Here is a 15,482-nt window from a genome sequence, read left to right on the forward strand (position 1 = left end):
AGTTGATGGAGAAGATCCTGAGAGGCAGGATTTATGAACATTTGGAGAGGTATAATATGATTAGGAGTAGTCAGCATGGCTTTGTCAAGGGCAGTTCGTGCCTTATGAACCTGATTGAATTTTTTGAAGATGTGACTAAACACATTGATGAAGGAAGAGCAGTAGATGTAGTGTATATGGATTTTAGCAAGGCATTTGATAAGGTACCCCATGCAAGGCTTACTGAGAAAGTAAGGAGGCATGGGATCCAAGGGGATATTGCTTTATGGATCCAGAAATGGCTTGCCCACAGAAGGCAAACAGTGGTTGTAGACGAGTAATATTCTGCATGGAGTTCGGTCACCAGTAGAGCGCCTCAGGGATCTGCTCTGGAACCCTTACTCTTCGTCATTTTTATAAATGATCTGGATGAGGAAGTGGAGGGATGGGTTAGTAAGTTTGCTGATGACACAAAGGTTGGAGGTGTTGTGGATAGTGTGGAGGGCTGTCAGAGGATAGCATTAGGAGAGGAGAGTGGAGCATTGATAGGATGCAAAACTGAGCTGAGAAGTGGCAGATGGAATTCAACCCAGTTAAGTGTAAAGTGGTTCATTTTGGTAGGTCAAATATGATGGTAGAATATAGTATTAGTGGTAAGACTATTGGCAGTGTGGAGGATCGGAGGGATCTTGGGGTCCGAGTCCATTGGACGCTGAAAGCAGCTGCGCAGGTTGACTCTGTGGTGAAGAAGGCGTACGGTGTATTGGCCTTCATCAATCGTGGAATTGAATTTAGGAGCCGAGAGGTAATGTAGAGGTAATATAGGACCCTGGTCAGACCCCACTTAGAGTACTGTGCTCAGTTCTGGTTGCCTCACTACCGGAAGGATGTGGATGTGGTGCAGAGGAGATTTAGAAGGATGTTGCCTGGATTGGGGAGCGTGCCTTATGAGAATAGGTTGAGTGAACTTGGCCTTTTCTCCTTGGAGCAAAGAAGAATGAGAGGTGACCTGATAGAGGTGTACAAGATGATGAGAGGCATTGATTGTGTGGATAGCTTTTACCCAGGGCTGAAATGGTTGCCACAAGAGGACATAGGTTTAAGGTGCTGGGGAGTAGGTACAGAGGAGATGTCAGGGGTAAGTTTTTTACTCAGAGAGTAGTGAGTGTGTGGAATGGGCTCCCGGCAAAGGTGGTGGAGGTGGATACGATAGGGTCTGTTAAGAGGCTTTTAGATAGGTACATGGAGCTTAGTAAAATAAAGGGCTATAGGTAAACCTAGTAATTTCTAAGGTAAGGACATGTTCAGCACAACTTTGTGGGTCTATTGTGCTGTAGGTTTTCTATGTTTCTATGTTTAACTCTCTTTTATTCTACCTGTCTCAACTATAACTCATGCAGCTCATTACACAGACATACTGTGTGTAATAAACCTGCCCCTCATGTTTCTACTAATTCTTTCCCCTTTCACTTTAAATCTATGCTCTTTAGTTCTTGCTTTCCCAAACCAGGAAATGCATTCACTCTATCCATACCCTTCACAACTTTGTACGTCACCATCTCCCATGCTCCAGGGAACAAAGTCTTAGCCTGCCCAACCTCCCTAATGCTAGCCCAAGTCCTGGGAACATTTTTGTAAATCTTTTCTGCAGTCTTTCTAGTTTAGTAACATCTCTCCAAAATTAGATCAACGAAAACTGAACTAAGTCTGCAAATGCCTCACCAGCATCCTTTAGGAATGCATAAAGATATCCCACATTTTACATTCAGTGTCCTGTCTTATGAAGGGCAGAGTGCCAATAGCCTTCTTCACCACCTTGACAACCTGTGAATCTTCTTTCAATGAACCAAACTTCTGCAACATGCCCCAGGGTCTTGCTGTACACTCCTAGATTTGAATGTCCATAATGCATCACCTCTCCAGTTTAAAGTCCATTTATCAATTCTTGGCTTATTTACTCAGTTGATCAAGATCCCTCTGTAATTTTTGATAATGTTCTCCATTGTACCACCTATTTTAGTGTTATCTGAATGCCTTTTTACACATAATTTACACAAAATACACATTTTTAATCCAACTTGTTGCTATAGTTAGGAAACAACAATGGTCCCAGATTTTGATTATAAGATTTAAAATAATGACAGAAAAAGACAAAGTCCTACATGATACATTCTGGGCTACACTTTTACAATGGCCATAATGGATATAACCCATCAGTTAAACTGCCCCTACTTGGTAATTAACAGGTGAGGAATCGGCAAAGGAAGAGACGCATAAATAGAAAAAAACAAGAGAAAGGAAGCTGGGTCCTCTCCAGAACTTCTCCACCAATGACAACTGATGTCATATGATTCTAAGAGAAAGGCAGAAAATGCAAGGTGCCATCTTCATAATATATTCTTTAATAAGTCATAGTAGCAGAATTAGGCCATTTGGCCCATTGAGTCTACTCCGCCATTCAATCATGGCTGATCTCGTTTTTTTCCCTCGTTAGCCCTACTCGCTGTCTTCTCCCCGCAAACTTTGATGCTGTAGTCAATCAAGACCCCATCAAGCTTTGCCTTAAATACATCCAACAACCTGCCTGTGGTAACAAATTCCACAAAAAAATTTCTCAGGATCTCTGTTTTAAATGGACCTCTATCCTGAGACTGTGCCCTCTTGCATCGACTCCCCATACCATGGACAACATCCTTTCCACATCTACTTTGTCTAGGCCTTTCAACATTCAAAAGGTTTCAATGAGATCCCCCTTCATTCTTCTAAATTCCAGCAAGTACAGACCCATAGCCATCAAATATTCCTCGTATGATAAACCTTTCATTACTGAAATTATTCTTGTGAAACTCCTCTGAACTCTTTCCAATGCCAGCACATCTTTTCTTCGATGAGGAGCCCAAAACTGTTCACACTACACAAGGTGAGGCCTCACAAGTGCCTTATAAAGTCTCACCATCTTGTACTCTAGACCTCTTGAAATGAATGCTAACATTGCAGTTGCCTTCATCACCGACTCAACCTGTAAGTTAACCTTTAGGGTGTTCTGCACAAGAATTTCCAAGTCCCCTTGCATCTCAGATTTTCGGATTTTCTCCCCGTTTAAACCGAAATGCCTGACCATGCATTTTCCAACACTGTATTTTATTTGCCACTCTTTTGCCCATTCTCCTAATCTGTCCAAGTCTTTCTGCAGTCTACCTGTTTCTTCAACACTACCTGCCACTCTACCGATCTTCATATCATCTGCAAACTTGGCAACAAAGCTGTCTGTTGCAGGGAATGCATCATTCCTGCATCCATCCTATCACACTCTTCAAGAATTTCTTCTAAATTCTAGAAATTATGGGCTTAAGGTGCTTAAACTCACAGAAGAAACCCAATATCCTAGTAATCAAGCTAGTCAACCATCATTGCATTCCTTCTAATGCAAATAATTATCATTCCTTTAGGGTACAATATTCCAGTGAAGTCTCACCATGTAATTATAGTAAGACGTTTTCACTCTTGTACTCAAATCCTCGTGCAGTAAAGGACAGCATTATATGATTTCCTAATTTGCTGCTGTACAAGAATATTAGCTTTCAATACAAGGATTTTTAAGTCCCAACCAACACCAATATTTTTTTAATTTCTCAACATTTATAAAGATATTTGACCACATATTCTTCCACGTTACCACCCAAATGCCACGTCCTTGAATACTCAGGGCTGTTCATATTGGCTTCAAACCTGTCAGCTTTTTCACCCACACTGCCACAAAGCTTAGTGTCATTTGCAGACTTAGATACTTGATCCTCTCATCCTGCAACACTGTTGCAGTTTGTGACATTGACCTCTGTAGCACCCAGTTAGTCACAGTAACCAGTCATCAATTCATACCAATAATGGCCCCTTATCTACTCCTTCTATCCATTCCGATATGTCAATCCATGGCCTCCTCTACTGTCGAGATGAAGCCACACTCAGGTTGGAGGAACAACACCTTATACTTTGTCTCAGTAGCCTTCAATTTGACGGAATGAACATTGGTTTCTCTAACTTTCATTAATGCCCTACTCCCCTTCTTACTCCATCCCTATTTTTAAATTATTATTATTTTTTTCTCTCTCCTTCCCTCTCACAATAGCTTCTTGATTGTTCTCCATCTTCCTCTGGTGCTCCCCTCCCCCTTTCTTTCTTCCAAGGCCTTCCGTCCTATGATACTCCCCTTTCTCCAGCCTTGTATCGCTTTTGCCAATCAACTTCCCAGTTCTTAGCTTCATCCCTCCCCCTCCTGTCTTCCTCTATCATTTCGGGTCTCCCCCCGCCCCCGCCAAATCTCTTACTATCTCTTTTTACCGATAGTCCTGACGAAGGGTCTCGACCCGAAACGTCGACAGTACTTCTTCCTATAGATGCTGCCTGGCCTGCTGTGTTCAAATCTCACCATGTCATATAAATCAGCAATAATAAATCTGATTTTGATTCTGAGAATTGTACCATGATTAACTGTTAATAAGATATACACTTTAAAGTAACATATACAGCTATTGCCAAGCACCTAAAGCAATAACTTTGGAAAGAAAAGTTATCAACAACTATGTCAATTCTATGTCTTCATTTGGAGACTCTCAGGTTTGAAATCACAACATTTTTAAACCCTGGCTCTCTTACTCACATCTCAGTGCAGTTATTCTCACCTGCAGTACATTTTCTGTTGATTTGTATGTATCCCAGAAATTGTTATACATTGAGGGTTTGTATGAAAAGCAGCTTTCAAACTGGAATCAGAAATGGAATAAAACATTCTTTTAGAATTAACTTGCTTTTCCAAAAATGCAATTGAAAACATGAACTAATGTTTTCACTGTTGAATACCTTATCTCTGGACCACTGTATTGTGTGCTCAATTAATGCTGGAAAGGATTTCAATGTACAAAATGGAATTTCTTCTTCAGGAGGATCTCGCTGTAAAAACAAACAACAAATGAACAAATTGCTAAAGCATGCATATATTTAATATCTTGTACCACTCCCATATTAATAATTTCAAATATACATTACACAAGTCTTCATTTACTGTTCAGAAATGCTACTATTTAAATTCATTTATGCCAGCAGTAAGTGCATGCTATTTTAATGTTAAAATCCCTGCCTCAACTATTAATTTCAATAATAGAATTTAATCGCGACAAGTCTGAGCAAATGTAATTTGAAAGGGAAAGACATACACAGTAAATGTAGGTCCCTAAAGATATTTATCCCATTATCGTGATCCCCAGTTCTATCTGAAGACTTGAAGATGGCTAACATTGTCCTCTTAATTAAGAAGGGCCACAAGGACAAGTCAGGAAAGTACAAGCTGATGAGTTAAATTTAACTGAGAGGAAAATTAATAAAGGTAACTCTGACAGACACCATCTACTACATACAGGAAGGACAGTTGGCATGGCAATGTACAGGGGGCACCATGTCTCATAAGGAATAGGGATCAACTTAAGGATCAAGGATTTAGGATTAAATTTATTTGCCATATACATTTAAAGGTATTAAGAATTTGCAGTTTTGTGTTGGTGCAACATGGGGCAGTATTAAGCAATTATAAAGAACAAAGAAAAGATGGATAGGACTGGACTCAGAGTGAGATTTTTGATTGGAGAAAGGCTAACTTTGAGGAGATGCAAAAGGATTTAGAAGGAGTGGATTGGGACAATTTGTTTTACGGGAAGGATGTAATAGAGAAATGGCAGTCATATAATGGTGAAATTTTGAGGGTACAGAATCTTTATGTTCCTGTTAGGTTGAAAGGAAAGGTTAAAGGCTTGAGGCAGCCATGGTTTTCAAGGGATATTGGAAACTTGGTTAGGAAAAAGAGAGATATCTACAATAAATATAGGCAGCATGGAGTAAATGAGGTGCTCGAGGAATATAAAGAATGTAAGAAGAATCTTAAGAAAGAAATTAGAAAAGCTAAAAGAAGATACGAGGTTGCTTTGACAAGTAAGGTGAAAATAAATTCAAAGGGTTTCTACAGTTATATTAATAGCAAAAAGATAGTGAGGGATAAAATTGGTCCCTTAGAGAATCAGAGTGGACAGCTATGTGTGGAGCCAAAGGAGATGGGGGAGATTTTGAACAATATCTTTTCTTCGGTATTCACTGAGGAGAAGTATACTGAATTGTGTAAGGTAAGGGAAGCAAGTAGGGAAGTTATGGAAACTATGACGATTAAACAGGAGGAAGTACTGGTGCTTTTAAGGAATATAAAAGTGGATAGATCTCCGGGTCCTGACAGGATATTCCCTAGGACCTTGAGGGAGGTTAGTGTAGAAATAGCAGGGGCTCTGACAGAAATATTTCAAATGTCATTAGAAACGGAGATAGTGCCAGAGGACTGGCGTATTGTTCATGTGGTTCCATTGTTTAAAAAGGGTTCTAAGAGTAAACCTAGCAATTATAGGCCTGTCAGTTTGAAGTCAGTGGTAGGTAAATTAATGGAAAGTATTCTTAGAGATAGTATATATAATTATCTGGATAGACAGGGTCTGATTAGGAACAGTCAACATGGACTTGTGCGTGGAAGGTCATGTTTGACAAATCTTATTGAATTTTTTGAAGAGGTTACAAGGAAAGTTGACGAGGGTAAAGCAGTGGATGTTGTCTGTATGGACTTCAGTAAGGCCTTTGACAAGGTTCCACACAGAAGGTTAGTTAGGAAGGTTCAATCATTAGGTATTAATATTGAAGTAGTAAAATGGATTCAACAGTGGCTGGATGGGAGATGCCAGAGAGTAGTGGTGGATAACTGTTTGTCAGGTTGGAGGCCAGTGACTAGTGGTGTGCCTTAGGGATCTGTACTGGGTCCAATGTTGTTTGTCATATACATTAATGATCTGGATGATGGGGTGGTAAATTGGATTAGTAAGTATGCAGATGGCATACATAAGGTAGGTGGCGTTGTGGATAATGAAGTAGGTTTTCAAAGTTTGCAGAGAGATTTAGGCCAGTGGGCTGAACGATGGCAGATGGAGTTTAATGCTGATAAGTGTGAGGTGCTACATTTTGGTAGGAATAATCAAAATAGGACATACATGGTAAATGGTAGGGCATTGAAGAATGGAGTAGAACAGAGTGATCTAGGAATAATGGTGCATAGTTCCCTGAAGGTGGAATCTCATGTGGCTAGGGTGGTGAAGAAAGCTTTTGGTAGTTTGGCCTTTATAAATCAGAGCATTGAGTATAGGAGTTGGGATGTAATGTTAAAATTGTACAAGGCATTGGTAAGGCCGAATTTGGAGTATTGTGTACAGTTCTGGTCACCGAATTATAGGAAAGATGTCAACAAAATAGAGAGAGTACAGAGAAGATTTACCAGAATGTTACTTTGGTTTCGGCACAAGTTACAGGGAAAGATTGAACAAGTTAGGTCTTTATTCCTTGGAGCGTAGAAGGTTGAGGGGGGACTTGATAGAGGTATTTAAAATTATGAAGAGGATAGATAGAGTTGACGTGGATAGGCTTTTTCCATCGAGAGTAGGGGAGATTCAAACAAGAGGACATGAGTTGTGAGTTAGGGGGCAAAAGTTTAAGGGTAACACGAAGGGGAATTTCTTTACTCAGAGAGTGGTAGCTGTGTGGAACGAGCTTCCAGTAGAAGTGGTAGAGGCAGGTTCGGTATTGTCATTTAAAGTAAAATTGGATAGGTATATGGACAGGAAAGGAATGGAGGGTTATGGGCTGAGTGTGGGTCAGTGGGACTAGGTGAGAGTAAGTGTTCGGCACGGACTAGAAGGGCCGAGATGGCTTGTTTCCGTGCTATAATTGTTATATGGTTAAAAATATATAAAAATTAGAAGTACAGATATGGAATAGATGTGCAAAAATACATAGATACCGGTGTGTGTTTACACTGTAAAAGACATCACAAAAAGTGGTTGAAAATGTTTACAGTCCAATGCAGTGACTGAGATAATAGAGGGGTTGGGGGGAGGGCTACCAAGAATGGTTGATCAGATTAATTGCCTTGGGGGAAGAAATTTTTAAAATGGTGTGAAGTTTTTGTTTTAATAGACCTATAGCACTTTACCTGAAAGGAGCTTTACTATCCATGGTAATGTAATCCAGGTGCTCACTATTCTGTTTACAAAACTTTCCTCACACATCTCCTTTGAACTTACACCCTCTCACCTTAAATGCATACCCTAATTTTTAGATATTTTGGCCTTTGAGAAAGATATTTGTTGTCTATTCTTTATTGCCATGCATATTTTCTATCAGGTCTCCCCTCAGACTTGTCATTAAAAACCACTTCAGTTTGACCAATTACTCTATATAGTACATGCCCTCTATTTGAAGCAGCACCCTGGTAAACCCCTAACCAACCCCTCTTTCCTATAATGAAGTAATTAGAATTGAGTGCTATACTCTAGATGCATCCTAATCAGAATTTTACAAACTTCCTGACTGTTGGACTTAATGCCTCAACTAGCATACCATAAACCTTCTTCACTACCAACCTGTTCAGGCGTTTACGGGAGTTATGGACTTGTACCACATGGTCCCTCTGTACATCAGCATTGCTATGGGTCTTGATGTGTACTTTCCCTTTATTTTTGATGCATCAAAGTGCAACACTACACACTAGCCCAGATCAAAGTCCAGATACCATTTATCTGCCCATATCTGCAACGCATCGATATCACATGGTATTTTTTGGCAATCTTCTGTTCTACTCAAAATGCCACCAATCTTTGTGTCCTAAGCATACTTACCCACGTTTCCATCAAGGATACTTATAAATATCAGTGATGGAATATTCCAGCGTTAATGCCTGCAGAACAACACAAGTTATGGGCTTTGTACCAGAATAAGACCCATTGACACTACCTTCCTTCTTCTATGGGCAAGACAATTCGAAAGCCAAATGGCCAAGTCTCTGTGGCGAGTCTATGGATCTCGACAAATGCCTTACTAGAAAGTACAACATAGATCAGTACAGCACAGGAAGAGGCCCTTTTAGTCCACAATGTTCTGCCAAACCAACTAAATTAGTAATCAAATGGCTAACTAATCTCTTCTGCCCGTACATAGTCCAAATCTTTCCATTTTCCTCTTTGATGTCTCTTAAAAGTCTCTAATTTTTCTTCCTCTACCACCACCCCAGGCAGTGCATTCTAGGCACCCACCACTCTCTATGTAAAAAAAAATTGCCCCTCACATCTTAAATGTGTGCTCTCTGGTATTAGACATTTCAACCCTTGGAAAAAGATATTGTCTGTCTATTGTATCATGAAGTACTGCAAGGAGTATCATGAACACAGCGGATGAGCTTTGAGCCTGGATCAGTACTAGGAGCAATGATGTTGTGGCCATTACAGACACTTGGATGGCTCAGGGGCTGGAATGGCTACTTCAAGTGCCAAGCTTGAGATGTTTCAGAAAGGACAGGGAGGGAGGCAAAAGAGGTGGGGGCATGGCACTGCTGATCAGAGATAGTGTTACAGCTGCAGAAAAGGAGGAAGACATGGAGGGATTGTCTACGGAGTCTCTGTGGATGGAAGTTAGAAACAGGAAGGGGTCATACCGAGTGTTTTTTATAGACCGCCCAATAGTAACAGGGACATCGAGGAAAAGACAGGGAGACAGATTCTGGAACAGTGCATTAATAACAGGGTTGTCGTGGTGGGAGATTTTAATATCCCCAATATTGACTGGCATCTCTCTAGAACAAGGGGTTTAGATGAAGTTGAGTTTGTTAGTTGTGATCAGGAAGCCTACAAGAGGGGAGGATGTACTAGATCTGGTATTTGGAAATGAACCTGGTCAGGTGTCAGGTCTCTCTGTGAGAGAGCATTTTGGAGCTAGTGATCACAATTCTATCTCCTTTACCATAGCATTGGAGAGGGATAGGAGCAGACAAGTTAGGAAAATGTTTAACTGGAGTAAGGGGAAATATGAGGCTATCGAGCAGGAACTTGGAAGCATAAATTGGAAGCAGATGTTCTCAGGGAAATATACAACAGAAAAGTGACAAATGTTCAGGGGATATTTGTGTGGAGTTCTGCATAGGTACATTCCAATGAGACAGGGAAAGGATGGTAGGGTACAAAGGCTGTAGAAAATCTAGTCAAGATGAAAAGAATAGCTTACAAAAGGTCCAAAACTAGGTAATGATATGAATCTAAAAGATTATAAGGGTTGCAGGAAGGAGCTTAAGAAAGAAATTAGGAGAGCCAGAAGGGGCCATGAAAAGGCCTTGGCGAGCAGGATTAATGAAAACCCCAAGGCATTCTACTAGTATGTGAAGAGCAAGAGGATAAGATGTGAGAGAACAGCAGTGAGTGAGTGGGCCAGTAAAGGAGTGGAGCTTTGAGGCTTTGACTCGGGGAGCGGCCTTGTCGAGGGAAGTGCCTTGTGAGAAAAGTGTGAGTCTTTGGCTCGAGAGTCTTCAGCAAGGAGGCTGAGGGAGGAGACTATGCTGCAGTTGGAGAGCGTGAGAGGTGGTGAAGAGATGACAGGTAAACTGATTCAGTGTGATGCTTGCCTGATGTGGGAGGTCAGGGACACTGATGGTGCCTCCGGCTGCTACAACAGTGAAAAGTGTGTCCAGGTTCAGCTCCTGAAGGACCTTGTTGGGGCACTGGAGAGGCAATTGGATGACCTCAGGTTCATCCGGGAAATGATAGGACCTACAGCAAGATTGCTACACTGAAGATACCAGAAGAGAGAAGGGGGGGTAACGATGAGGAAGGTATGGATGCTTGAAGTACAGGAGACCCCAGGGGATGTGCCTCTTGAAAAGAGGTTCACCCTCTTGAAAGCTGTCGGGACAGAAGACACTGCCATTCTGAGAGGTGGACAGGTCTGCGAGTCAAAAATGGGCACTGAAGCAAAGCCAAAGAGACAGACGTCAGGCGGAGCCATGGTAATAGGGGACTCCAGAGTGAGAGGTACAGAAAGGGGTTTCTGTGGCAACAGGCAGGATTTAAGAATGGTGTGTTGCCTCCCTGGTGCTAGGATCCAGGACGTCACGGACCGATTGCAGGGCATCCTCAAGGGTGAGGGTGAACAGCCGGAAGTGGTAGTGCATGTCGGCACAAATAATGTCGGGAAGAAGAGGAAAGAAATTCTGCAGCATGACTTCAGAGAACTCGGAAGAAGTCTGAAAAGCAGGACCTCCAGGGTGGTCATCTCTGGTTTGCTTCCAGTTCTTCATGCTGGTGAGGGCAGGAACAGGGAGATATGGGATCTCAATGTATGGCTGAGGAGCTGGTGCGGGAAGCAGGGTTTTAGATTCTTAAACCACTGGTATCTGTTTTGGGGTAGGGATGATTTGTACAAAAGGGACGGGTTGCACCTTAACAGGCGAGGGACCAGCATTCTGCAGGCAGGTTTGCCACTGCTACACGGGTGTGTTTAAACATATAAGTGGAGGGGAGGAGATGAACTGGAAATATAAGGATGGAGTTAAAGGGAAAGAGAGAATAAGAAAAGTTAAGAAAGACAACAGAATTAAAGGGGCAGAAAGAGGAAGGGATCAGAGAGTATGGCCAAGTGCAATAGGGATCAATGTGAGAAGCGAGGGGAGTAATGGATTAAAAGTATTATATATGAATGCACAAAGTCTTAAGAAATAAAGTGGATGAGCTTGAGGCTCAGTTGGAAATTGGCAAGTATGATGTTGCAGGAATAACAGAGACATGGCTGCAAGAGGACCAGGGCTGGGAAATGAATATTCAAGGGTATATGTCCTATCGAAAGGACAGACAGGTGGACAGAGGGGGTGGGGTGGCTCTGCTGGTGAGGAATGAAATTCAGTCCCTTGCGAGGGGTGACATAGAATCTGGAGATGTAGAGTCAGTATGGATAGAACTGAGAAATTGTAAGGGCAAGAAGACCCTAATGGGAGTTATCTACAGGCCCCCAAATAGTAACCTGGATATAGGGTGCAAGTTGAATCAAGAGCTAAAATTAGCATGTCGCAAAGGTAATGCTACGGTTGTAATGGGGGGATTTCAACATGTAGGCAGACTGGGAAAATCAGGTTGGTACTGGACCCCAAGAATGGGAGTTTGTGGAGTCCCTCCGAGATGGATTCTTAGAGCAGCTTGTACTGGAGCCTACCAGGGAGAAGGCAATTCTAGATCTAGTGTTGTGTAATGAACCGGATTTGATAAGGGAACTCGAGGTAAAGGAGCCATGAGGAGGTAGTGACCATAATATGATAAGTTTTAATCTACAATTTGAGAGGGAGAAGGGAAAATTGGAAATGTCATTATTACAGTTGAACAAAAGGGACATGAGGGACATAAAAACAAAAGGGACATAAAAGAGCCATGAGGGAAGAACTAGCCAAAAATGACTGGAAGGATACCCTAGCAGGGATGACAGTGGAACAGCAATGGCAGGTATTTCTGGGAATAATACAGAAGGTGCAGGATCAGTTCATTTCAAAGAGGAAGAAAGATTCTAAGGGGAGTAGGGGGCAACTGTGGCTAACAAGGGAAGTCAAGGACAGTATAAAAATAAAAGAGAAGTATAACATAGCAAAGATGAGTGGGAAGCCAGAGGATTGGGAAACTTTTAAAGAGCAACAGAAGATAACTAAAAAGGCAATACGGGGAGAAAAGATGAGGTACGAAGGTAAGCTAGCCAAGAATATAAAGGAGGATAGGAAAAGCTTCTTTAGGTATGTGAAGAGGAAAAAATTAGTTAAGACCGAAGTTGGGCCCTTGAAGACAGAAACGGGTGAATTTATTATGGGGAACAAGGAAATGACAGACGAGTTGAACAGGTACTTTGGATCTGTCTTCACTAGGGAAGACACAGACAATCTCCCAGATGTAATAGTGGCCAGAGTACCTAGGGTAACAGAGAAACTGAAGGAAATTCACGTTAGGCAGAAAATGGTGTTGGGTAGACTGATGGGACTGAAGGCTGATAAATCCCCAGGGCCTGATGGTCTGCATCCTAGGGTACTTAAGGAAGTGGCTCTAGAAATCATGGATGCATTGGTAATCATTTTCCAATGTTCTATAGATTCAGGATCAGTTCCTGAGGATTGGAGGGTAGCTAATGTTATCCCACTTTTTAAGAAAGGAGGGAGAGAGAAAACAGGGAACTATAGACCAGTTAGCCTGACATCAGTGGTGGGGAAGATGCTGGAGTCAATTATAAAAGATGAAATAGCAGCACATTTGGATAGCAGTAACAGGATCGGTCTGAGTCAGCACTGCTTCACGAAGGGGAAATCATGTTTGACTAATCTTCTGGAATTTTTTGAGGATGTAACTATGAACATGGACAAGGGACAGCCAGTGGACGTAATGTACCTGGACTTTCAGAAAGCCTTTGATAAGGTCTCACATAGGCGATTAGTGTGCAAAATTAGAGCACATGGTATTGGGAGTAGGGTACTAAGATGGATAGAAGATTAGTTGGCAGACAGGAAACAAAGAGTAGGGATAGAGTAGGTCCTTTTCAGAATGGCAGCCAGTGACTAGTGGGGTACCGCAAGGCTCTGTGCTGGGACCGTAGCTATTTACAATATACATTAATGATTTAGATGAAGGGATTAAAAGTAACATTAGCAAATTTGCAGATGACACAAACCTAGGTGGCAGTCAGAAATATGAGGATGTTAGGAGAATGCAGGGTGACCTGGACAGGTTGGGTGAGTGGGCAGATGCAGTTTAATGTGGATAAATGTGAGGGTATCCACTTTGGTGGCAAGAACAGGAAGGCAGATTACTATCTGAATGGTGTCAAGTTAGGAAAAGGAGAAGTACAACGAGATCTAGGTGTTCTTGTACATCAGTCACTGAAAGTAAGCATGTAGGTACAGCAGGCAGTGAAGAAAGTTAATGGCATGTTGGCCTTCATAACAAGGGGAGTTGAGTATAGAAGCAAAGAGGTCCTTCTTCAGTTGTACAGGGCCCTGGTGAGACCACACCTCGAGTATTGTGTTCAGTTTTGGTCTCCAAATTTGAGGAAGGACATTCTTGCTATTGAGGGAGTGCAGCGTAGGTTCACGAAGTTAATTCCCGGGATGGCGAGACTGTCATATGTTGAAAGATTGGAGCGACTGGGCTTGTATACACTGGAATTTAGAAAGATGAGAGGGGATCTGATTGAAACATATAAGATTATTAAGGGATTGGACACGCTAGAGACAGGAAACATGTTCCCAATGTTGGGGGAGTCCAGAACCAGAGGCCACAGTTTAAGAATAAGGGGTAGGCCATTTAGAACGGAGTTGAGGAAAAACTTTTTCACCCAGAGAGTTGTAGATCTATGGAATGCTCTGCCTCAGAAAGCAGTGGAGGCCAATTCTCTGGATGCTTTCAAGAAAGAGTTAGATAGAGCTCTTAAAGATAGTGGAGTCAAGGGATCCGGGGAGAAGGCAGGAACGGGGTACTGATTATGGATGATCAGCCATGATTAAATTGAATGGCGGTGCAGGCTCGAAGGGCTGAATGACCTACTCCTGCACCTATTGTCTATTGACCAATCAAGTGTGACAATGGAAAAGTGTGTATGGAACTGGAAGAGGTAGCAGAGGTACATAATGAATACTTTGCTTCAGTATTCACTACAGAAAAGGACTTTGGCGATTGTAGGGATAACTTACAGTGGACTGAATAACTTGAGCATGTGGACATTAAAAAAGAGGAGGTGGTTTAGCTTTTGGAAAGCATCAAGTTGGATAAGTCACCAGGACTGGACGAGATATATCCCAGGCTACTGTGGGAGGCGAGGGAGGAGATTGCTGAGCCTCTGGCAATGACCCTTGCATCATCATTGAGGATGGAAGAGGTTCTGGAGGATTGGAGGGTTGCAGATATTGTTCCCTTATTCAAGAAAGTGAGTAGAGATAGCCCAAGAAATTATAGACCAATGAGTGTTAAGTTGATGGAGAAGATTCTGAGAGGCAGGATTTATGAACATTTGGAGAGGCATAGTATGATTAGGAATAGTCAGCATGGCTTTGCAAAGGCAGGTCATGCCTTATGAGCCTTACTGAATATTTTGAAGATGTGAATTAACACATTGATGAAGGTAAAGCAGTAGATGTAGTGCATATGGATTTCAGCAAGGTATGTGATAAAGTACCCCATGGAAGGCTTATTGAGAAAGTAAAGAGACATGGGATCTAAGGGGGCCTTGCTTTGTGGATCCAGAATTAACTTGCCAACAGAAGGCAAAGAGTGGTTGTAGATGGGTCAAATTCTGCATGGAGGTTGGTGACCAGTGGTGTGCCTCAGGGATCTGTTCTGGGAGCCTGTCTCTTTGTGATTTTTATAAATGACCTGGATGAGGAAGCAGAGGAATGGGTTAGTAAACTTGCTGATGACACAGAGGTTGGGGGTGTTGTGAATAGTGTGAAAGGCTGTCAGAGAGTACAGCGGGATATCGATAGGATGCAAAACTGGGCTGAGAAGTGGCAGATGGAGAACCCAGATAAGTGTGAGGTGGTTCATTTTGGTAAGTCAAATATGATAGCAGAAGATAGTATTAATGGTAAG

At 42.0% G+C, this 15,482-nt stretch overlaps 1 protein-coding gene across 6 annotated transcripts in view; it reads right to left on the reverse strand.

The window, feature by feature from the left end:
• The window catches only part of uba6 (ubiquitin like modifier activating enzyme 6), a 329,252-nt gene that overhangs the window by 116,373 nt on the left and 197,397 nt on the right, over positions 1–15,482 (reverse strand). For all 6 annotated transcript variants that reach the window (XM_073024872.1, XM_073024863.1, XM_073024889.1 and 3 more), the window contains 2 exons: positions 4,837–4,926; positions 4,659–4,739 (listed from right to left, as the gene is read on the reverse strand). In XM_073024872.1, coding sequence (XP_072880973.1) covers positions 4,659–4,739; positions 4,837–4,926 — 171 coding nt within the window. The remainder of the gene's footprint in view (positions 1–4,658; positions 4,740–4,836; positions 4,927–15,482) is intronic.

This window comes from Hemitrygon akajei, chromosome 2, assembly GCF_048418815.1.
Source record: "Hemitrygon akajei chromosome 2, sHemAka1.3, whole genome shotgun sequence".
NCBI classification, from domain to species: Eukaryota; Metazoa; Chordata; class Chondrichthyes; order Myliobatiformes; family Dasyatidae; genus Hemitrygon; species Hemitrygon akajei.